The sequence below is a fragment of the Hydra viridissima genome, unplaced genomic scaffold (assembly GCF_058129835.1).
Source record: "Hydra viridissima isolate aposymbiotic clone 2 unplaced genomic scaffold, HvirCarnegie_v1 scaffold_18, whole genome shotgun sequence".
NCBI classification, from domain to species: domain Eukaryota; kingdom Metazoa; phylum Cnidaria; class Hydrozoa; order Anthoathecata; family Hydridae; genus Hydra; species Hydra viridissima.
In genome coordinates, this window is record NW_028324317.1 from 1,175,076 (window position 1) to 1,197,815 (window position 22,740).

The 22,740-nt window shown below is 31.2% G+C and overlaps 1 protein-coding gene across 2 annotated transcripts in view; it reads left to right on the forward strand.

Moving 5' to 3' along the window:
- The window catches only part of LOC145191207 (uncharacterized), a 58,804-nt gene extending 36,263 nt beyond the window's left edge, over positions 1 to 22,541 (forward strand). Inside the window, exons 46-83 of one of the 2 annotated variants that reach the window (XM_090074890.1) lie at positions 299 to 589; positions 820 to 2,298; positions 2,447 to 2,731; positions 2,933 to 3,052; positions 3,169 to 3,444; positions 3,545 to 3,751; positions 4,022 to 4,441; positions 4,585 to 4,927; positions 5,213 to 5,545; positions 5,919 to 6,664; positions 6,916 to 7,554; positions 7,747 to 7,977; positions 8,083 to 8,325; positions 8,857 to 9,300; positions 9,462 to 9,766; positions 9,862 to 10,152; positions 10,299 to 11,156; positions 11,355 to 11,466; positions 11,625 to 12,002; positions 12,115 to 12,240; positions 12,368 to 12,756; positions 12,850 to 13,086; positions 13,262 to 13,459; positions 14,204 to 14,407; positions 14,537 to 14,713; positions 15,242 to 15,367; positions 15,842 to 16,018; positions 16,287 to 16,511; positions 16,601 to 16,804; positions 16,917 to 16,997; positions 17,398 to 17,563; positions 18,596 to 18,780; positions 18,934 to 19,087; positions 19,323 to 19,562; positions 19,649 to 19,926; positions 20,373 to 20,517; positions 20,886 to 21,628; positions 21,745 to 22,541. In XM_090074890.1, the coding sequence (XP_089931016.1) occupies positions 299 to 589; positions 820 to 2,298; positions 2,447 to 2,731; positions 2,933 to 3,052; positions 3,169 to 3,444; positions 3,545 to 3,751; positions 4,022 to 4,441; positions 4,585 to 4,927; positions 5,213 to 5,545; positions 5,919 to 6,664; positions 6,916 to 7,554; positions 7,747 to 7,977; positions 8,083 to 8,325; positions 8,857 to 9,300; positions 9,462 to 9,766; positions 9,862 to 10,152; positions 10,299 to 11,156; positions 11,355 to 11,466; positions 11,625 to 12,002; positions 12,115 to 12,240; positions 12,368 to 12,756; positions 12,850 to 13,086; positions 13,262 to 13,459; positions 14,204 to 14,407; positions 14,537 to 14,713; positions 15,242 to 15,367; positions 15,842 to 16,018; positions 16,287 to 16,511; positions 16,601 to 16,804; positions 16,917 to 16,997; positions 17,398 to 17,563; positions 18,596 to 18,780; positions 18,934 to 19,087; positions 19,323 to 19,562; positions 19,649 to 19,926; positions 20,373 to 20,517; positions 20,886 to 21,628; positions 21,745 to 22,290 (12,602 nt within the window). In that variant the 3' untranslated portion in view covers positions 22,291 to 22,541. Of the gene's footprint in view, positions 1 to 298; positions 590 to 819; positions 2,299 to 2,446; positions 2,732 to 2,932; positions 3,053 to 3,168; positions 3,445 to 3,544; positions 3,752 to 4,021; positions 4,442 to 4,584; positions 4,928 to 5,208; positions 5,546 to 5,918; positions 6,665 to 6,915; positions 7,555 to 7,746; positions 7,978 to 8,082; positions 8,326 to 8,856; positions 9,301 to 9,461; positions 9,767 to 9,861; positions 10,153 to 10,298; positions 11,157 to 11,354; positions 11,467 to 11,624; positions 12,003 to 12,114; positions 12,241 to 12,367; positions 12,757 to 12,849; positions 13,087 to 13,261; positions 13,460 to 14,203; positions 14,408 to 14,536; positions 14,714 to 15,241; positions 15,368 to 15,841; positions 16,019 to 16,286; positions 16,512 to 16,600; positions 16,805 to 16,916; positions 16,998 to 17,397; positions 17,564 to 18,595; positions 18,781 to 18,933; positions 19,088 to 19,322; positions 19,563 to 19,648; positions 19,927 to 20,372; positions 20,518 to 20,885; positions 21,629 to 21,744 lie in introns of both variants that reach the window. The other variant, XM_090074891.1, reaches the window with a different exon arrangement.
- The last annotated feature ends 199 nt before the right edge of the window (positions 22,542 to 22,740 follow it).

Below are 22,740 nucleotides of genomic sequence, written 5' to 3' on the forward strand. Positions count from 1 at the left end.
TTACTAACATATACAAGATATTTTGAAATTTCACCAAAAATTTTTTTAAAACCATTTTTTAGCTCTTCATTATTATTTACTTTTAATATGTTTTTGGGGAATTTTCTTGAGAAGAAAAAAAAAGAAAGTAATTAAAAACAGCAGTTATTTAAAAAGAAATTTAGTTATAATAAAATAGAAATTTAAATTATAAAATTAAACAAGCTTTTACTTTAAACTTGTCTTTTTTATTTAAACTTGTATTGTTATCATGTGTTTCATACATCTATTGTTCTTTTTTATATATATACAAATTTAGGGGGTATATGTAAAAGAGGAACCTATTGTCCACCAGGCTCAAGCGTGCCTATTTCTTGTGAACCTGGGTACTATTGTGATCAAAATGGTTTATCAGCAGTGTCAAATGTGTGTGCTGCTGGTTACTATTGTTTAGGAGGTTCAACTGAAGAGCGTCCATTTAAAAAAGCCTATGGTGATATTTGCCCACCTGGATTCTTCTGTGTTGCAAAGAGTACAACACCTTTGCCATGTGATAAAGGGTTTTTTTCACCTGATTATGGGAATAAAAATATCTCTGCTTGCACTATTTGTAAGGAATATTTTAATTTTTTGGTTCATTTATATCATTATCAAACATTTATTCGCTAAAAACGTTGATAATTGAAAAATTCATCTTTTTATTATTAATTTTGTTAATAGTATTAGTTTAATTATGCAATTATTATGCTTTTATATACTTTTAATATTTTTTCGCCACTGTTTGGTGGTTTTATAATGGTAGAAAAAAAATAGTCAGCATATTCCAGAAATTAATACTAGGTACTGCTGGAATGTATTGTGCTAACAGTGGGCTGGCTGAACCAACTGGTAATTGTTCAAGGGGTTATTACTGTCCTTCAGGATCAGTTACAGCAACAGAAGAAATCTGTGAACCAGGATATTTTTGTCCAGAACAAAGCAAGATTCAACATCCTTGTAGTGCTGGTTTCTATCAATCAAATTATGGAAAAGAAGTTTGCGAAGAATGCCCACCAGGATCTTATTGTCAGCCTGAAATTATTAGTGAAAAAAATGGTAGTCGTGGGGCAATAAAAGCAATTACATGTCCTAAAAAATATTATTGCCCAAAGAAAACTAGTTTTTATAATGATTTCCCATGTCAAATTGGTTTTTTTGGGAACGAATCTGGTTTATCTACAGACAAGCAATGCCATCCATGTACTCCTGGGTTCTATTGTGATAAAGAAGCACAAGATACTCCCACTAATAAATGTCATGCAGGGTTTTACTGCATTCATGGAGCAACAACTCCTGAACCCAAAAATATATCTGAAGGTGGTGGGCCATGTAGACAAGGATTTTATTGTGAAGAAGGAGAACAAGAGAAACCATGTCCCAAAGGAACATATGGAAATCAAATGCAGTTGAAAAGTAAAGAAGAATGTACAAATTGTGATTTTGGAAAGTTTTGTAGTGAAGCTGGTTTATCCAGCCCTTCAGGTGACTGTCAAAATGGATTTTTCTGTACAAGAGGTGCTGTTGAGTCTAACCCATTAAACAAATCATATGGTGATGTGTGTCCAGCAGGTCATTTTTGCCCATTAGGAACTTATGAACCTCAAGCTTGCCCCCCTGGAACATTTAACAACAACACACAAAGCTCCAAATTTCAAGAGTGTATGCCATGTACTGGTGGACATTATTGTAGCGGATCCAGAAATATTCAACCAACAGGTAAATGTGCAGAGGGGTATTACTGTATTAGTGGAGCATTTACTCCAACTCCTACATGGTCTTCAAAATTAATATTTAACATCTCAGATCTATATAAATGCCCAATTTATTCTATAAATAATACTGGTGGGATATGCCCAGCAGGTTCTTATTGCCCCCCTGGGTCTGTATATCCAACTTTGTGTGATCGTGGAAAGTATTGCGCTAATGAAAAGTTAGGAAAACCATCAGGAAATTGCACTGAGGGTTATATTTGTGATTTTAATTCCACTTCTCCAGAATCAGCAGAGTGTCGCAAAGGTAGATATTGTCCTCAAGGATCTCCTGTTGAAATTGAATGTCCTATTGGTACTTTTAACCCTTTTACAAAGCAATTTAAAGAAGAACATTGTAAAAACTGTACTTCTGGCTTCTATTGTCCTGAAAAAGGAATGTGGTATACATCCTTGAAATGTGCACCTGGTTTTTACTGTCCTCCTGGATCTACAAGAAGAAATGTTTATGAATGTGAGGTTGGCTCATATTGTCCTGAAGGTGTTGGAAGATCTATTCCTTGTCCTCCTGGTAAATGACAATCTATTATATGTATATGTGTATTTAATTATGTAATGAATGTTATGTATGTACCAAATTATGTATAATGTAATCTATCTAATTTATAATAAAAAATATATCTATTTTAAAGATTAAATTTCAAATTAAAATAATTTAGGTACTTATCAAAACCAAACTGGTCAAAATGAATGTATTGAATGCCCAGAGGGATATTCATGTGACCCTATTGCTCAAAGAGTTCTTGGTGTAGTTATACCTGACCCTTGTATTCCTGGCTATTTTTGCCCAAAAGGCACTTTCACAGTAAAACAAAATCCTTGCCCAAGTGGTACTTACAGTAATACATCTGGTAATTCAAGAGAAGCTGATTGTAACAAGTGTGATCCAGGGTATTACTGCAGTGGTTTAGGAAACACTTTTGTAACACAAAAGTGTGATGCAGGTTATTTTAATATCTAATAATTTTTACTGGCTATTTAAAATAGATGTTTTTATGCTTATTTTTATAATTTTTCTTTTTTTTTTTTTTAATTTTATATATTTTTTTAAAATATAGTATTTCCTTTTTTTTTTTTTTTTTATAAATAATTTAATTTTTGATGGATAAGCTTTATGGTAAAAAATTTATTTGAAAATTATTTAGGTTTCGTGTGTGTATTGGGTTCCAATACTCCCAAGCCAACTGATGGTATAATGGGTAATTTATGTCCAATTGGTAAGTTTTGTCTGGTAGGCTCAATACAAGGTGAAGATTGCCCTGCAGGTAATTTTTAAGCTTAGGTCTTTATTTAAATGACTTTAAACTTTGATACAGTATAAATTTACTGTCCTGCAGTTTTAAACAATGTTGCTGTAAGGTAATCTTGTGGGAAATTTTAGGCACATTTGGTAGCTCAGTAGGCTTGCATACTGAGTCAAGTTGCACACCGTGTCCAGAAGGATGGTATTGCCCCTTGCCTGGATTGTCAAAAGAGTTTAAAAAGTGCAATCCAGGTCACTGGTGTATTGAACGTTCATATGAATCTAATCCTGTTAATAAAACGTATGGAAGTTTATGTCCAAAAGGTTATTATTGTCCTGAGGGAATTCCACTTGCATGTCCTCCTGGAACTTATCAACCAGCAACTGGAAGAACACGTTTTGAGGACTGCCAACGTGAGTTTTATGGTTTACAAAATTTTTTAGTACAATTAAAATAATTTCAATTTAAAGATATATACGGATAGAGCTCATTTTGTTCTTTAATTTTGTACAGTGTGTGATCCTGGTTATTTTTGCGGTACTACTGCTTTGCAAGCTGTGTCAGGAAAGTGTGATCCTGGTTTCTATTGCAGTGGTGGTGCTAATAAATCTAACCCAACTGATGGTCTCACTGGTAACATTTGCCCAATGGGTTCATTTTGTGAAGAAGGTTCAAAGTTGCCCCAGCCATGTCTTAACGGAACTTACACTAACTTTACAGGTAGTTTTGAACTCCATTTTTAATTTTACAACATTTTTACAGCTTTATTACAACATAAAGAGTATTTACAAAGTGTACACATGTAAAAAACTTGGTATCTGAGCTAAAAGCTATTAGAATTACTGCATTCATATTTCTGGTGCTATTCTCTTCGCATCATTTTTTAAAGTCATTTAATATTAAAAAATACTTTTTAAAAGTAAGATTTGGCTGTTTTTTACTAATGTAAAAAAGTGGGCTAACATTAATGACTTTTACATTTTTTTGCAGCTTCAGCAAAATGTGAAATTTGTCCTGAGGGTTATTCATGTACAGGCCAAATTTTTCCTGATCTCTGTGAACAAGGATTTTACTGTTTAAAAGGAACTGGTTATAACAAAGTGCCTTGTCCAGAAGGAACTTATGGATCTCAAATAGGTCTTAGTAGTTCTGCCCAGTGTACCAACTGTACTGCTGGGTCATATTGTGAAGGGCTTGGGTTATCAAAACCAACTGGTTTTTGTGAGCCAGGGTATTGGTGTCAAAATGGCGTAAATAAAAAAAATCCAAAGAATGATGATCATACTGGTTTTGGTGGAGAATGCTTTCTTGGACATGAATGCAAAGGAAATACTTCATTACCTTTACCTTGTCCTTCTGGGACATTTGCAAGTATACTGCGAACAGCAATCTGTGAAAAATGTCCTGAAGGTGAGTTATTCTCATTATTTATTTTGATTCTAAAATATATTTATTTTATTAACACTAATGTTACTCACTTTTTAGCCTTGACAACTTTTTAAAATTATCTATTGTGCTTTGATATCTTTGAATGCATTATTTGAATATTTTAGGAAAGTATTGTAATGGAAGTACTATAACTCCATTTGATTGCCCTATGGGTCATTATTGCTTGACGGGTACTCAGTATGCGACACAATACAAATGCCCCCCTGGTACTTTTAATAATAATACAGGATCAACAAGCATAAATGCTTGTTTGCTTTGTCCACCTGGGCAGTATTGTGAAGGATTTGGTCGTGTTGTTCCTAACGGTTGGTGTTCAGGTGGTTACTTTTGTAAAGGAGGAGCAATGTCCGAGAAGCCAGGAGATCTGGGTATTAGTAATGGTACAGATTCTACATGCTTTTCATCACAACTATGTGTGTGTCCAGATGTAAACCAGACTAAAGGCATGTTTATTTTGTTTGTTTAGGTGATTGTGGTTGCTTTTAACTATGAAAGATTTATTTATGCAAAGTTGATTTATCTGGTTATTATTCCAAGTTACAGGCCTTTAAAGTATTTTAAAATATTTAGGACATTTTTCTTAATTTACTTTAAACTTTTAACATTTTACCCAATCTTATTGTTAAATAAACACTCTGGAAACAAGATAGTTTTTTAAAGTTATTTTCTTCACAAAAATTTTCTCAAGAAAATTTTATGAAATTTGATCCTTTTATCACATTATTTAGGTAGCATATGCCCAGCTGGTTATTTCTGCCCTCCTGGTACCCCAATCCCGATTCTATGTACTCGAGGAATGTACTGCGAAAACCAAGGGCTTACATATCCCACTAATAACTGCTCAGCTGGATTTTACTGTACTGAAGGTTCTGTATCTCCTACTCAATTTGAATGTCTTGTTGGTTACTTTTGTGAGAGCGGGACTAAATACCCTACTCCTTGTGAACCTGGAACATTTTCAAACAGTACCAAAAATAAACAAAAGAGTGACTGCCAAAGATGCCCACCTGGATTTTACTGTGACAGTACTAAACAAGATCAACCTGCTGGTAAATGTGCAGCAAAGTGAGTTAACTTTTCAGGTTTAGTTTTTTCAATGTCAGCTGCTTATTTAGGAATCAAATGAACTTTGGACCAGAAGTTTAAGTGATAGCTGAATTTATTGATATGTATTTAGATTTAGTAGTAAAAAATAAAATTTAAATTTAAAATAAAATATAAATTTAAAAAATTAAATTCATTGATGGTATAAAAATGTAAAGTATTCAAGACATAATATTCACTTTTAATATTTATATGATATTTATATGATATTTATGGAAAATAAGCTTCAAATATAAATGATAATTCTAACAGTAACATTATTCATAATAAATCTTTTTGAATGTTAAAGAGTTGAAAATAGTGCAAATAATTTTACGATTTGGTATTGATCAAGGTATTACTGTCCTGGTGGTCAATCTTCATCCAGACCTATAGGATTTGAATGCTTGGCTGGTCACTATTGTCTTGAAGGATCTGAGGCTCCTGCACCATGTTTGAATGGTACGTATCAAAATCAGACAGCACAAGATAATTGCTTACCATGTCCAGAGGGTTTCTATTGTAATCACGAAGATAATGCAGCTGTTTCACCTCAGTTATGTCCTATGGGTCATTTTTGTCCAAAAAACACAGCCTACAAATATGATTTTCCTTGTCCTAAAGGCACTTTTGGTAATGAAAGAGGCTATGCAAAAATTGAGCAGTGTTCTTTGTGTTCAGAAGGGAAGTACTGCGCTTTTCCTGGCATTTCAATACCAACTGGTGAGTGCAAGGAAGGCTTCTTCTGTTTTAATGGCTCCCAAGTAGCTCAACCTATAAGACATATCCCAGCTACTGGTTGGATTTTTGATTTCTACAATGATATTTGTCCGCAAGGTTACTTCTGTCCAAATGGGTCTTCTACTCCTAAGCCGTGTCCTCGTGGATATTTTTCTGATGATATTGGACTAAAAAAACTTATTGACTGTCAACCTTGTCCAGCTGGCAAATACTGCAATGGTACAGGAATAGAAGCTCTAGTTAATCCACCTAACTGCTCTGTAGGCTTTGTATGTGTTCTTGGTTCTGATTCTCCTACTCCAACAGGAGTTGATGTTTCAAGAGGATATCCATGTCCACCTGGCTTCTATTGCCCAGAAGGTTTGCTTTAAAGGAATATTATTTGAATTTAGGGTTTTTTATTTGAATTGAAAACCTACATTTAATTTTAATCATTAAATAAAACAAATAAAATTATATATATATATATATATATATATATATATATATATATATATATATATATATATATATATATATATATATATATATATATATATATATATATATATATATGTATATATATATATATATATATATATATATGTATACACATAACACATGTTCATTAGGTACATTAAAAGAACTAAGTTGTCCACCAGGAACTTACCAATCTCTACCACAACAAGGAAATTGTCTTACTTGTAAAGCAGGTTCCATGTGTTTAGATTATAATATGACAAATCCTGTCAGCTGTCAGCCAGGTTTTTATTGCCCAGGTGGAAGACCATTACTATGCCCTGCTGGAACATTCAGTTCAGAATTAGGCTTGACATCTGTGGATGGTTGTAAAGAATGTCCTCCAGGTGAATATTGTATGGGTGGTCAATCAAAGTCTGATGGAAAATGTAGTGCTGGATATATATGTGCAGGAGGTTCTAACAGTCCTGCTCCAGATATAAGTAATCCAAAATTTCCTAAAAATGGGCCATGTCCTGTAGGTAGATATTGTAGAGCAGGTACTGCTTTTGCTGAGCAATGTCCAGCAGGGTTTTACAGAAACACAACAGGGGCAACTAAGGTAGGAGATTGTTATTCTTGTACACCTGGTTGGTATTGTGAAGAGGATGGTCTTGAAAAACCAACAGCAAAGTGTGGTGCTGGTTGGTTTTGTCCAGAAGGTCAACAGAAATCTCACCCAGATAATTACACATGTAATCCTGGATATTATTGTCCTGAAGGATCAGCTGCTCCGCTGGAATGTGAAACTGGTAAATTATTTTTTTTTAGTTTTTAAAAATAGGTTTTGTTTATGTGGCATAATGAGTTACACTTTTGTATTTTAAAACCATTTTTAACCATTTAAAACCAAGTTTGTTGTTTTTTTTTACATTCAACATAGACACAATATCAGTAGAATAGATTGCTAAAATAATTATTAAAAAAAAAAAAATTTATGCTAGGCACTTACCAGCTTGCATCAAAACAGTCTTTTTGTGAAGTTTGTCCTCCTGGATATTTCTGTGAGAATGCTGTAGCAAAACTTCAAAAATGTCCACCTCGATACTTTTGTACTGAAAGAACTAAAGTTCCTTTTCTCTGTCCAAATGGTACTTATAGTTATGATAATGAGACTGGGCTGGAAAAAGATACTGATTGCCGACCATGCATTGCTGGTCATTTTTGCATTATGGGTAAGTCTTTTTTTTCTTTTCCTTTATAAAGTTATTTGCAATGTTGACTATTTGGGTTTGTATTGCATGCTAATCTATCCTTATAAAACTTGCTTTGTAATTAAGGTACAATAAGGGAAAAATGTGCTGCTGGTTACTTGTGTCAATCTGGAAGTCCGTCTCCAACACCTAAAACTCCTTTGTCAGGACCTAATATAAAAGCAGGTCCATGTCCTCCTGGTTTCTTCTGTCCTTATGGAGCAGTTATTCCTGAACCCTGCCCTGAAGGAACATTTAAATCTTCTTATGGGGGCTATGGAAACATTTCTGATTGTTGGCCTTGTCCTGCAGGTCAACAGTGTTTTGGAGGTTAAAATTTTTTTTTTGTTTTACAATTTATGCTTTTCCCTCCCCTCTCCTTTTCTTGAAAGATGAAGTCATTGCCCTAGTTCAACAGTGTAACATCTCTAAATTAGTCATTTTGAGGTGCGTTTATTCTGATCAATAAGGGAGGATGTTTCCTGTGCAACACTGCATTATATCAAAATAATTTATTTTCCATTGCTTTTTAACTTTTTAACTTTAACTATGGTTCTTTGATTGAAAGGCATATTCTTTGGGTTTTAAAACTTTAAAGTCATTTTCAAAATGTCTGGTTTTTAGATGTTACACAGTTGAACTGGGGCAGTGAAATGGTCTCTGATTTCAGGTCAATAGTATCCCCCAAGACACTATTGCCCTGAAATCAGAGACTTGTCAAATGGCTAGGGCAACTTACTGCTGTTTCCTTGCAATTTTATTAAAATCATTTTTATTTCATTTCTTCATTTTTGTCTTCAAAAAAAAGGAAAACACAGATGGTTTATCTTATCTATATTGAGTATTGATTTTTAAATGTAGGAAATTCAACCATTCTACTTTGTCCTTTGGGTAAATATTGTGAGGAAGGTCGACCTCCAACTAATTGTCCTATTAACTATTACCAAAACAATGTTGGAAGTAAAGCACTGCAAGATTGTTTGCCATGTCCTGCAGGTTATTATTGCAACATCCCTGGTATGTCTAACTTTTCTTCTAGTGAATGTCCAATTGGATATTATTGCTTAGAAGGGCAATCCCCTATGTATTGCCCTGCAGGAACTAGAAGAATTAAACCAGGTGCTAAGAATGCCTCAGATTGCACACCATGCCCAGCTAAATTCTACTGTCCATTTGGACATGAAAATATTTATGGAACTCCATGTACCTCTGGATTTTTCTGTAAAGAAGGATCAAAAATTCAGTCAAAGTGTCTCGGGGGATTTTATTGCCCTGAAATGACTGGTGATCCTTTACTTTGTCCAGGTAAATTTCACAAGTATATAAATATATAAAATTATATATTACATTAAATTATTTACTTTATTAAATTTTTACAATTTTAAAGTGATTTAATATTTAGTTTTATCTCTTAGAATTTAAATTTCTACATTTAATCTTTTATAATAATACCTTTTATTCTTCAGGTGGTTTTTACTGTTCTAATGGAACAGACATTCCAATAATCTGTGAGTTTCCTCACTATTGCCCTCCAGGAAGTTCTTCTCCTCAAATATGCAACTTAGGCTACAAAGCAATAGCGATTTCTGGTAATCGCACATCTCATGATCTTGCTTGCATGATATGCCCTGCTGGCTTCTATGGCAATGATATATCTCGGTTAAGTTGTAGAGAATGTCCTGAAGGTTACATATGTCCTCAAGGAACAGAGGATCCCTACAAGCATGTTTGTCCTAAAGGTTTTTACTGTCCAAAAGCTTCAGCTGAAGGGGTTTGACTTCTTAACATTAACATTAAATGAATGTATAAAAAGATTTTTAGTTGTGTTTTTTTTTTGTATAAAAATAATTTTTCTTGTTTTTATAGATACCTTGTCAACCTGGTATGTATGGTAATCAAACAAGAGCTAGTAAATCAAGTGACTGCCTGCCATGTCCAGTGAACACATTTAATCACTTAAAAGGTATGGAAGCCTGTCGCCCTTGTGGTAGCAGCTCAATAAGTATAGAAGGTCAACTAAAGTGTAAATGCAAAGGGCTGCATCGTTCATTTCAAGTTTCAGATGGGTCTTGTGTGTGTGAAAGTGGCTATGTTTATTATGATATTTCTGACATAAAGTTGGTGGAAGGAAACAGCGATAAATCTTGTCAGCCATTGGTAAAATTTTAAAAAGAATGCTTTGTGTCTTTTTTAATATCTTTAAAAAGCATCTTGATTTTTTCATCATTTAACAAAATGACAAATTGAAAACTTTTATGAATTGCTATTTTAGTTACATTAGTTTATTTGCCACTTTTCTGCAGGTTGCTGATCGATGCCAAGATGGAATGATGAGAGATTCTAACACATTACAATGCGTTGATTTAAGTTTGATCAATTCAGAATACTGTCTTCCTTCTTGTGGACCTGAAGGTGGTGATTTCAATGTCACAGGTGGACGATGCACCTGTAATAGCTATGTTATGCTAAAGCAAATCTGCAATGCTTCATGCCTGGCTAACTCTCCAGTAGTTAAAGTTCAGCGTCAAGTATCAGGTGTTCTTTATATGGTTATTAACACTCCTGATTCAGAGAAATCGACATTGGTTCCACTTTATAATGAATATGGAATAAATGATTTTGATTATGTTCTAAGAAATGTAGAATTTGTTGAATTTCAAAATGAAGGAAGCTTTGGTTTCTTACCAGCAACTACTGAAGAAGTGTTAAGTTTTTTACAAGATCTTAGAGTGAATACAAGTCTTTCTAGATATAAGCGGAGTATGGATGATATGTTTACTTCACAAGGTATGCGCAGTATACGATCCCCTGTTGTATGTGTCAATGTTGGTCAAGCAGTCTTTTTCAAAATCAGTATCAACCAATTAAATCGATCATCAAGTCATTATCCACAGTATAACAAAAATCATCTTTTTAATACTAACCCTGGGTTTGACTATGGACAGTTTCGTCAACTAAACTTGCTTATTCAGACCACAGACTTAAATATAAATTCATTTTTGAATGTATTTGCTGAACCTGGAACCTATGTTTTTTATGACAATGCAGAAAATAGAAGAGAAACCATTGTTTATGTTCCAGAAAGAGGATCATACTGCCCAGATAGAATGGATGCTTCTGCTCCATTAGTTTTAACAAAATTTGGAATTGGTGTAAAAATGGTAAGAAATAGAGCTGGAATAGTTAAGAGATGTATATACAGAACATGCATGACAGATTATTTCATTTAATATATTATACTGTTCTATAGTGCATTACACCATATATTTTATTAAAGAAAAATAGTTTTGCTTTTAAATTTTTTTTTTTAATCCAGTTAATAACTGAGACGAAAACTAATTTTTGAACATTTTTTTCAGGTTTTAAATGAATCAACAAATTGGGAATCAATATGGATTATAATTGGACTCATGTTCGTTATCACTGTTATTTTGGTGATTCTTGCAATTTTGTGGAGACCGAGGGCTCTTGGTAAAATTTTCAGATTCAACTTATGAACTTTGTGACAGTTTATTTTTATTTTTTTGATAATAATAGTTATCATTATTATCATTATTTTTGATGTTATCAATAACATTGTTATTATATATCAATAGTATTGTTATTCATTTTGCTTTTTTGTATTACAGGGATTTTTCCAATATCGTTTTTGCTTCCAAAGTATAAATCACTCGGTGCACCTTTACCAGTAGTTCCAATACCTGATGTTAATGATGCTCCAGATGGGTATTCAGTGGACACACCTCATGTTTTATATAATGAATTTTCTTTTCCTGCTCAAACTGGGCTTCTGGAAAATTTCAATGTTCGCACTTTATATGATAAATTAGAAGATCAAACTTTACATATTTCTTCTCAGCTAGCAAACCATCAAACTGACTTGCAAGGATTTTATGATAGAATTAGTCAGCAGACTGAGGGGCTGAAAAAAATGCTAGATAACTTTGATGCTTCTGCTATAAAAATTGGAAAAGAAAATAAGCTTAATGAAGCTGGACAATTTAGAGGTATTATATAGTTTATATTATATATATATACATATTGCATGTGTTTCTTTTTTGTTTTTAAAAAAAAAAATTTAAAAAATCAAATTATTTATCCAAAAGTATTCTTTTAAAGATGTGTCTCATGATGGCTCAAAAAACCCATTAAGTACTGCTACAAGACAGGCAGATCTTATAAAATCACTACAGGCATTACTTGATAAATATAATGGAAATATCAGACCAAATCCTGGTGTTAAAGGTAGTTTACATTAATAAGTTGATAATTGTAAAGCTTGATATACAATACTTAATACTTTTACTTTTGGCAGAGTGAATGACCTTAGTAAATGCAACCACACAAAGTTTAGATCTTTTTTTATTTTTAGGCAGTTTGTGGGGTGGAGCTGTAGATGTTGCAAAAGATGCTTCTTTACCAATCAGTAAGAACCCATTGCTATATCAAGATCAAATCCTAGGGTTTCCGCTCCATCAAAATGCTGAGTTAATTAGTTCTGATCTCTTACCCACTGTTAACATGGATCGTTTAGAAGGTAAGTCTTCTAGAGGTTTATCTTGGGATGTTGGAGTATTAAATGATCCCTCAATGAATAATGCAATTAATATAAAGAAAAAGGATGGTTCCCCAATGAATATTCAGTTTTCTGCTGGAGATTATACCAGCCTCATCAACACAATGATGGCTGAAAAAATGACATTGGAGAATGCTTTGCAAGATGAAGAAAACAAGAAAATGAATGACTTTAGTGATTTTAAGGTAATTTTGATTTGATATTTATTTAGTTATTATATGAAAACCTTTTTCAGATTTAATTATCCATACATTTGTGTTTGTTTTTCACTCAATTAGAATGCAGAGCGTAAAGACATTGTGCAAAAGATGGCCATGCGGTTAGCACAACAATTGGCTGGAAGTGTTTCTCCTGTTGAAATGCAAGCTATTATAGATCAACATAATGAAGAACTTTTGCAGTTTGAAGCAAAATTCAATGAAGAGAAAGAAAAGCAAAAAGATATTTTGTTGAATGAGTTGAGAGAAAACAGAGAAAAGAAATTAAATGCATTGCAATGGAATCATCAGCAGCTAGTAGGGTTTTTTTAAGATGACATTTTTTACTTTGCAAACTGTGAAGAACAAGAAATTTATTTTCAATAAACCATACAAAGTCATGTCTTAAAATTTTAAGATATTTTAGTTTTATGGTTTTAAAATAAATATTTTGTTAGTATTCAAGATCAACATTTATGATTTAAATTTTTAGGCAATGAAGTACAATATTAAACTCGCTGATCTTGACACCTCAGCTAATATTGCTTTAAATCTTGCCTCACAACAGAATGTGTTTGAAATAGCTGCGTTAAGTGATTCTGAAATGATCTCAGGAGCTGAAGCTAGTCGTGAAACTTTAGAAGGACAAGAATATGCGAATCAGATGAGCAGATGTTTTATGAAGCAGATGGTAATTTTTTAGTTTTTTTTTTTTTTATCTTTATGTTAAATGATTAAAATAATTTTTTTTTTAAATTTATTGTTTGAATTTTGTTAATGTAATTTATTTTAATCAAGTTAGTTTTTTTTATAATGAAACAGAAAATGACACATGTTTTGTGTGAAAATTTGTTTCATCTCAGCAGGCTTTTGTAAGCAAAACATCTTTAAATAAAATATTAATGGTTTCTCTGAATGACCTGCTATTTAAAAAACGGGGAAAAAATGTGCACTAATGTATGATGTAAACGTTTCCACTAAACCAAATATTACGTTGTTGTAAGAAAATTTATCACATAGTTTGTTTGAATGGAGCGCATTTTACATTGCTCATCGATGGAACATTTTAGAATTTAACCTTTTGCACTTCGTTGTTGCTGTATTTGTGACATTAAAATGCAAACATCAAATCCACCGTTGCAACTACGGGGGACAAGATTGTTTTACTGACTCAGCGCTCTTAACTGTTAGGTCTCTTGCGACTGGAGTTATTGGTATACTCTATGAGTTACTAGGCTAGAGTGCAAAGGGTTAAAAAAAGATATTTCAGTTGTGTTTCAATCTTAGTTATAGATTAGTTGCCTTTTTTTTTTTTTTTGACTTCATGTAGTTTTTTTTTTTAATTTTATTTATCTTAATTTTCTTTTTATTGCCTTATTTTTCACTTTTTAAAATTACTTCTTTTTAATCCTACTGTAATTCTTTCTTTAACTAGGATTCTTTAGTTGCAAATAAATCTATTTTTGCTGATGAGGCGCAAAAATTAATTGATCAAGAGAATACACTAAATGCAAAGCTGCTAAAAGACATGGAAATGCAAAAAGCCAATCAGTTAGCCACATTTAATGAAAAATTACTCAGAAGAAAACAAGCAAAGTTGAAAGAGCTTCAAGAAAAACACGACAAAGAAAATGCTCTGGTAATTCTTTCTAAATTATATTGCAAATAATTATACATAGGACAAAAGATTTTCATTACAAAATTGTGTTTTTTTTGTTTTTTTTTATATTAAATGTTGCAGTAGAAGTTTTTTGTTATTTTATGGCAGGCAATCAAAGAAGGAAAAGATTTAGAAGCGCTCGCTAAACAACAGGACTTAGAAAGAGAGGTTCTTGAGAATCAATTTGCAGCTGAACAATCTGAGCAAACTGCTGAGATAATCAAAAAACTTAACAAGGAGTATAAAGTTGCAGTTCGTAAAGGTCATCAAAACTTCTTAAATGAGGTAAAGATTTTTTTTTTTTTGTGTGTTATATAAATTATGTTAAATAACTTTGTTACCTTCTTTTTAGATAATAAAAAAAAGAGTTTGTTTTTTTTTTAAATAATTTATAACTTTTTTTTTTTTTTTTTTTACTTCATAAGCATCCAAATCATCTATTAATAAAATTATTATTTATTAATATAATTATTATTTATTAATAAAATTAATTTATCAATAAAATTAATTTATCAATAAAGTTAATGTAATTTGATTTTAAAAGGTATTTAAAAAAAAAAAAAAGAAGCCATTTTGATTAATTTCTTATTTAATTTGTTAACTTTGTGTTAAGTAGCGTAAAGAAGAAAACTAAGTAAAAACAAAATCATAAGAGAAGCCTTTTTTTAAATTACATAATGAAATGCGATAAATTTATGACTAATTTTTATGTCTTGTCACTAGCAGATTATGTCATGGTGTATTGTTTTTGCTATGTAAGTTGTTGTTTTGTATTTAAAATTATTTTTCAACTTTCCTGCTTCCATTTTTTAGTTGGCCAAAGATAAAAACATGGATAAAGAAACTGCTCAAGCACTAATTGATCAGCTTCGAAGAGATAATGGTGAAATTATGGATAAGCTAGAAAAAACAAAACAAAAGAACATAGAGGACTTGCAGGTCTAAAACTTATATTTTGAATTTTAAGTAATATAATCTCTATAATTCACCATCTAGCAGGAGATTTTGTCAGAATATTTATGGCTCCCAAGCTTTCTAAATAAGAGAGCCACAGGGAATTTAGTTATAAGAAAGATACTAAGAACAAATCTAAAAGTGAAGGATAGCAAATAGCTAGCGATAATTTGTTTTGAACTATTTATCATAGTGTTTAACACCAAATATTTATGTATGATATTTTATATTACATGTAATATGTTTTATAGCTTAAGTGATGATTGTTTTCATAAGATAATTGGTAAAAGTATGAAAAAAGGCATCAAAATGTTTTATGTCAATAAATTTTATGGAAAGATATTTCTTGAAGATTGTCATAGTAATGTAGTGTTAAAATGATAGCATTTTATTCTTTTTTTCATGATTAATGAAATAATTCTAAACGGATTTATAAGTTGAATTTAATTTCAAAATCAGGCTAAATTAAATGCTCGGAAACAACGTCGCCTTCAAGAAATAAAGCACAACCAAGAATTGGAGACATCTCACAGATTACTTTCTGAGCAAAGTGCTCTTGCCTCTCAAAGCTATCTATTAAATGTAGATGGAATCAATATTCCAAGTGTTACAAAGGGAGAATCTGAAGAGGAAAAGGTACAAAATTTTACTAAATTTTAACAAAATTTGTACTCTGAAACTTGCGCATAAAACTCACTTTATATTTATTTTCAGGAACTAGTTTAAGGTTTTTCCATGTTTAATAAATTAACTATTTGCAAACCTTCTTTCTTTTGTTTTCAAATTTAAGTTATTAGAATTTGCAAATTGTTTATTTCACGCCTTTAAGTTAAAACTCTGGATGTAGTTTAAAACTAAATCTTTAAACTCCAGTATATTTCTTCGATAAAAAATCAATTTTTAGGCTTTATTAAGAGAGCAGCAACGTGCCCTAGAAGAAATTAAAGAAAGGCATCAAGAGGAAACAGAGTTAACTGAAGATCGGTTATCAAAGGAACAAAAAGAAGCACAGGAAAAAGCAATGTTACAATTTGAAGATTATCAAGATCGTTTGATCCGAGAAACAAAGAACAAGCAAGCAGCAGAAGTGAATGCCAGAAGTCACCTTTCTTCAGAAGAGATGCAACAAGTGATTTTTTTTCTCCTGTGTTTTTTTTTTTAACAAATCTTTTTTTTTTTACTTGATTAAAAAGTTTGTAATTAATTTTGCATTCATAGCTACTTGCCACTCACGAACAACAACTTGAGAACCTTCGGCAAGCTCTTGAGGAAGACAAGGCTAAGCAAAGCAAATCATTGCAGGAAAAATTAGAAGAGAAAAGAAAAGCTAGACTTGATGCTTTGAGAAAAAAGCAAGAAAATCAGTTAGCAAGGGAGATGTTAGAACAAAAAAAAGAGTTAGCTGATACTGAACGAAAAGCAGTAATAAAATTTTTAGCAGTAAAATATGAATACTTATTTTAATGTTGTCATAAATTTTAGAGATTTATTTTGTGATTTTCTTGCAATTTAAAGCTGCTCTTATTGGTGATAGGTAATGGATGCCGAACGTCAGGCAATCTTAGATGCAATTAGAGATAATGGAAGCGATGCTGTTGAATTTATAATTAAAAAAGTTAGAAGTTGTTTCAATTTTATATTTTTGTTTTTATAAAAAAAAGTTAAGTTTTCTTTTAAAATTTAGTATTTTCTTTTAGAAATATTAAGAAAATTCTTTGGTTAATGTTACTAATGAAATATTTTAGATAATAATAATAATAAATAATAATGATGATAATAATAATAATGATAATAATAATAATAATAATAATAATAATAATAGTAATAATAATAATAATAATAATAATAATAATAATAATAATAATAATAATAATAATAATAATAATAATAATAATAATAATAATAATAATAATAATAGTAATAATAATAATAATAATAATAATAATAAAAACAGCATTAAAACAAAGTTGTATCTGTATTTTATTATAAGATTTTAAATTTTGGTATCTTTTTAGGTGCTGGATTTTCGACACACCAAAGAAATGGCACAGCTAGATACACTATTTGCTGAAGAGCGTCGAATCAAAGTGGATGAATTGTTGGAAAAGCTCGGCGATAAACACTCAAATGAAGTTGATGAACTTACTTCAAAGCATGAAAATGAACTCAAAGAGTTAGAAAGTGCGTTTTTTGCTGTTTGCTTTTTTTTCATCAAATTTAAATTAATAAACTTGAAAAACTTTTTGATACATTTATCATAAATATCTATAAATATAACCCAGCTTAAATTACTATAAAACTAATTTAGACTTCAAAAATGTATTTAGTAATTAGTTAAATGTTAGTTATTGATATAATTATTCATGTGCATTATTTAGTTTATTGTTCTCTCTAATAATACTCTATTGTTTCTTCATGCATTTTGAACAAGTTTAAATGTGGACTGCTCATAGCAATTTTTTTTTTATTAAAGATATCTTCAGATGACAGATTATTAAAGATATCTTCAGATGACAGATTATTGTTCTATTAGATTTTTTTTTTTTCAAATGAGATAATTGTTTGTTATTCAAAATGTCTTAAGATAACAGATTTTTATATTCACCAAATGACAAAATATTTACACAAACATTTTTAAAACTATATTTGTAGATCTATATTTATAGATTTATCAAATATTTATAGATTTATTATGTATTAAATGTTTGTGTAATGATGATGTGGAATCTTTTGGTTGTCATTTGATGAATATAAAAAGCTGTTTTCTTAAGACATTTATGAATAACAAATATATAACAAATAAAAAGTATAATATAATAAAAATATTATAATAAAAAGTTTAAATTTAATTCAATTAAATTTAGTTTATCATCATTAATTATTTTTTAAAAAAGAATAACAACAATAAAATTCATTGTTAAAAAAATTACAATTCTTGGACAAAAATGTATATCTCCTGAAACCTACTGTCAGATACCATGAAAGTAGTCATGGTAATGGTACTAAACGGAAGAGAGCCCTACCTTCACTTTTTTTCCATAAGTTACCAATACACCTTGTATTTAGTAAAATCACCTTGTATTTAGTAAAGTTATGAACTAAGCAGTTCATTAAACAGATTCACTGATTGCTATAATAACCATTGTTCATTGTTTAATATTATGATAATGATCGTTACAATTTTGAAACAAAAAATTTTTTTATCTAAAACAGTGACTGGTGATCCAGAAGATCGTGAACAGCTTCGTGCTCAGCTGTTAAATAATCAGCAAATGGAATTAAATACATTGAAAAAGAAACATGCAGATCAGAAAACAGTTGCAAAGAAGAATGCATTAGCAGATTGGGAGTTAAGATATGCAAAAGGGAAGCTTGATCTCAAAGAAAGACACTACACGGTACATCTTGCTACATTTTTTTATAATATGAGCTTAAATTTTATTTTTACTTTTTTGTAATTTGTATACTTTAAGATCTTCTACTATTGTGTTCTACTTCAATAACTTTGCGATTGTAATTCAACTAATCGGTTTATGGATTTCTTTAATTAGGAGTTTGCCGACTATTTATCGGAATTTTTGACTGATGATAGAGAATCGTCAATAAAAAGAGCTCAAAAGGCTGCCCAAGAGCTGAAAGATATCAGGGAGAATCTGGAAGAACAGAAAAGATTAAACGAAGAAAAACTTAAAAAAGAAATTGAAGGTTCAAATATGTGTTCTTGAAGTTGTTGTTTGTTTTTTTTTTGTTTTTTTTTGATTGGTTAAGTGAGTATTGTAAGTTTCAATTGGTTAAGTGAGTATTACAAGTGGTCACTATTGTGAATCTTATATAAACTGGGCAAGAATATTAGGGTTGAGGGGGGCCACGTTGATGTGGGTTTACATTTTTTATAATGAATTAAATGAGTTTTTCTTATTTTTTTATTTTATGTTTAAAGATTTTGAAGCGAAAGAAAACGATCGTGTTCAGCAGGAACTGATTCAATGTGATATTGAGATTGAGAAAGAAGCTGAAGAAGAACGCAAAAAAAATGAGCTGGCTATTCAAGCATTGATTGAACGCAAGGAACTTCTTTTAAAGCAGAAAAAAATGAAAGCTAAGCAAGAAGTTGCCAAGCTCATAAAAGAAGGAGCTTCAAAGGAAGAACAAGAAGCCCTTTTGAAGCAACACAGCGAAGGTGTGTTATTTATAGATAAAGTTTTCATTAAGTTTTGTTAAACTAACAAAGCATAAGAATTTAAAATAGTAAATTTAATTCACTAGGGATTGCAAAGGTTATGAACAAAATGGATGCTGATAGGCTTCGCATGCAAGGTCAACTCGAAAGCCGTTTGCAAAAGATGCGCAAAGGAAGACGAGATTCCAAGCTTAAAGAGGTTTTGAGTCGGTCAGAGCAAATCAAAGAAGAATTGAAAGAAAAAATAGACAGCGAAGAAGATAAGCTAAACGCTGAAGTTGCAGACAAGTTAAAAGAAACTTTGAACATCAAATCGTCAATTGAGTTGCCTTCGATTCCGAATTCTCCTCCTCCCGCAATCCAGGTTCTTAAATTTGTTTCACGATTCAAGCGAAGTTAACTTGTAAATACCATATAGTTAACTTATTAGATTGGTTATTTAAATTTTTTTTTAAACAATAAAGCTACAATTGTCCCCTTAATGCGAAACTAACTTTAACCGTTAAACTAAAAATTACCGATGAGAGCATTTTTAATTTTTTTTAAACTTAATTTTCGATGCCGTAATTATGGTTTTAACGGCTTTAAAACAATAACACATTGTCTTTTAAAACAATAACACATTGTCTTTTAAATGTTTGGTTCTGACGAAAAGTTGATCATGGAAATTTTAAAATGTTGTACTTAACAAGACATTTTAATAAAAAATGTTTATTAAGTTTGTTCTGTGTTAAAAGGGCGAATTTAATGAAATACATATTTCATATTTCGAAAAGCTTTATCAATAAGTTTTATGGGTTTTCTCCATAGCTTCCAACATCATATTTGATGACGGCGCCGTTAAATGACGATGCTATTATCAATCTACTTTTGCAATCGCCTCTCTATGATAAAATCCGTCATATAAAAGAAACCATATGCAAAAGTAACCTACAAGCTCCGCAAAAGCAACAAGGTATAATTTTTTTTGCTTGTCAACAAATCTTGGATTAAAGCTTAAGAATTCTTCAACAAAAAAAACTCAACGATAAATATTGTTTTAATAGATCCGCTGTAAATGCTTCTATCCGTGTGCTTTATTTGAACTTTCATAGTACGAACATGTCGCATTTCATGCGCTCGAAATCTGACCGGGTTAGCTAGCTGTTCAGAAAAAAGCCCTTTTGTTGCTTTTTTCTTAGCTAAATTCGTAATAAATATTCAAAACAACTGAAAATTTTTGAATTTCTTTTGGGACATTGAGATGAATAAATTGCAACAAATTGTGGTTTTAAAAAAAAAATTTTTTTTTTTTTTGTTTTTATTGAAAAATTTTGTTTTTAGATTCAAAGTCTTCACCAAACGATGAGTTGGTTCCGGTGGACTTAACTTCTATTAATGCTCGTGATTTCGTAATTTACAGATTTTCATGTTTCGTTCGGGATTTACTAGTTGTTCATTGCTCCCATCATCCAGTTGATGTTCTGCTTGCAGAAACGCTACCGAGTAACAGTCTGATAAACAACAATCCTTACAACAATTCTTTCCATTATGATGCCAATAACCATATTTTGTATTTGAAGCGGAGTAAATTGAACAATGTTGGTGAATTTATCTTGACTTTAATACATTCTCTCTGTCATATTCACGTTAAAGATATACGTAACGATTCAGATCCAAGATTCCTTATAGAATTTCATAAAGCTCTTAGTGTAGTATGTATGGATCTATTTTTATCACGATACCAAAAATCGAACGCTCTTAACAAAGCACTGAATAACGTCCCTGAAAACGAATATTCTGGAGATAAAATTCTGGAGAAACTGTTTGGAGATTCCCATGAAGAAATCGCACGAGAAAATGTTGTTAATGATCTAATGAACATAAAGCTCGTGCGAAATAAATATGATCAAAGTGAAAATTTTAGTGAAAAAGCTATTTATCAGCGCCTGTGTAAATATAGAGAGTTTATTATCGATAACAAAGTCCAAGGTTTTCTAGGACCTGTGGAGATTAAGCTAAAGGAATCGAAACTCCAAGGGACTGGAACAGAAATTGACCGCAGAATAGAGCAACTAAATTTAGAGGTAGTTAAAGGTTTTGGTATTTTTTTCAGATTGTTGGTGCATGTTTTTCTGGCTATTAATCATGTATTAATTTTATTATTGATATATAAATGATATTTAACGGGTTTTTTTTATAGGCAATCAATAAACGCCCAGTTTCTGACTATGTCCCTAGAATCAATCTTCATCAATCTCAAGATTTATCACGTAGGAATATTCGCACTATGGCGACTGCACGAACACCAGTTGCTCTATTAAACCCGGTTTCTTCTGAAATGAGAGGACAACCGGATGGGGCGGATGAAGACTTCTTTGAGACATATTTGGTGAGCCAAATTGAAGAGTTACAAGAAAAAGTAGACGAAATCGATTACGAATTCGCGCACCTTTCGCGTGAAGCTGTTGAGTTAACGCAGTTAATTAAGTCTTTAGAAGGTCAGGTGATAACTGAAAACGAGGCTGTGCGTAATTCATCTCCCAAAAGCAATGAGCGAATTAAACTTAAGGAAATTCTTCGTTTATCAAACAGTAAATTAAGCACTGCGCGATCGCAGTTTACACTTGTTACGGTAACAAAAGCAGAGAGACTTGAGAAATTAAAGCAGATAAAGAATGAACTAGAAGAGAAAAAAACTGCTCTTGAGGAACATCAACGAAAAACTCCCGCCAAAAAATTACCATAAAAAAACTGTACTTTGTTCTTGTTTTAAACGAATTGCATGATAGATTGTTATATAATGAAAGTCTAAATAAAGGCTACATCAGTGTTACCTTCAAAAAACGGTACGCTATCATCGCATCTCATCATCGTCATCTGCATCGCAATTTGAATTATTTTTAATGGCAAAATCAAATTTTTTGTTTGTTTGATAAAATTTACATTAATTTATTCTTAAAATTTTTATTTGAAAAAAAACTACAATAAACTCTGAAATATTTATTATTGTAGTGTGGAGAGAGTCTTTTTATGCTAACACCTCAGCATGAATTTTCTGGTTTCAACCTGTAATTAACTTTTTTTGGGGGGTGGGGGCGATTTAATCCGTAGTTCCGTCTAATTTGTTATTTTAGTAAAATGACATCACATTGACAAATTGCATCTCCAAAACCTTTTCTAAACCGAAATGACGTTG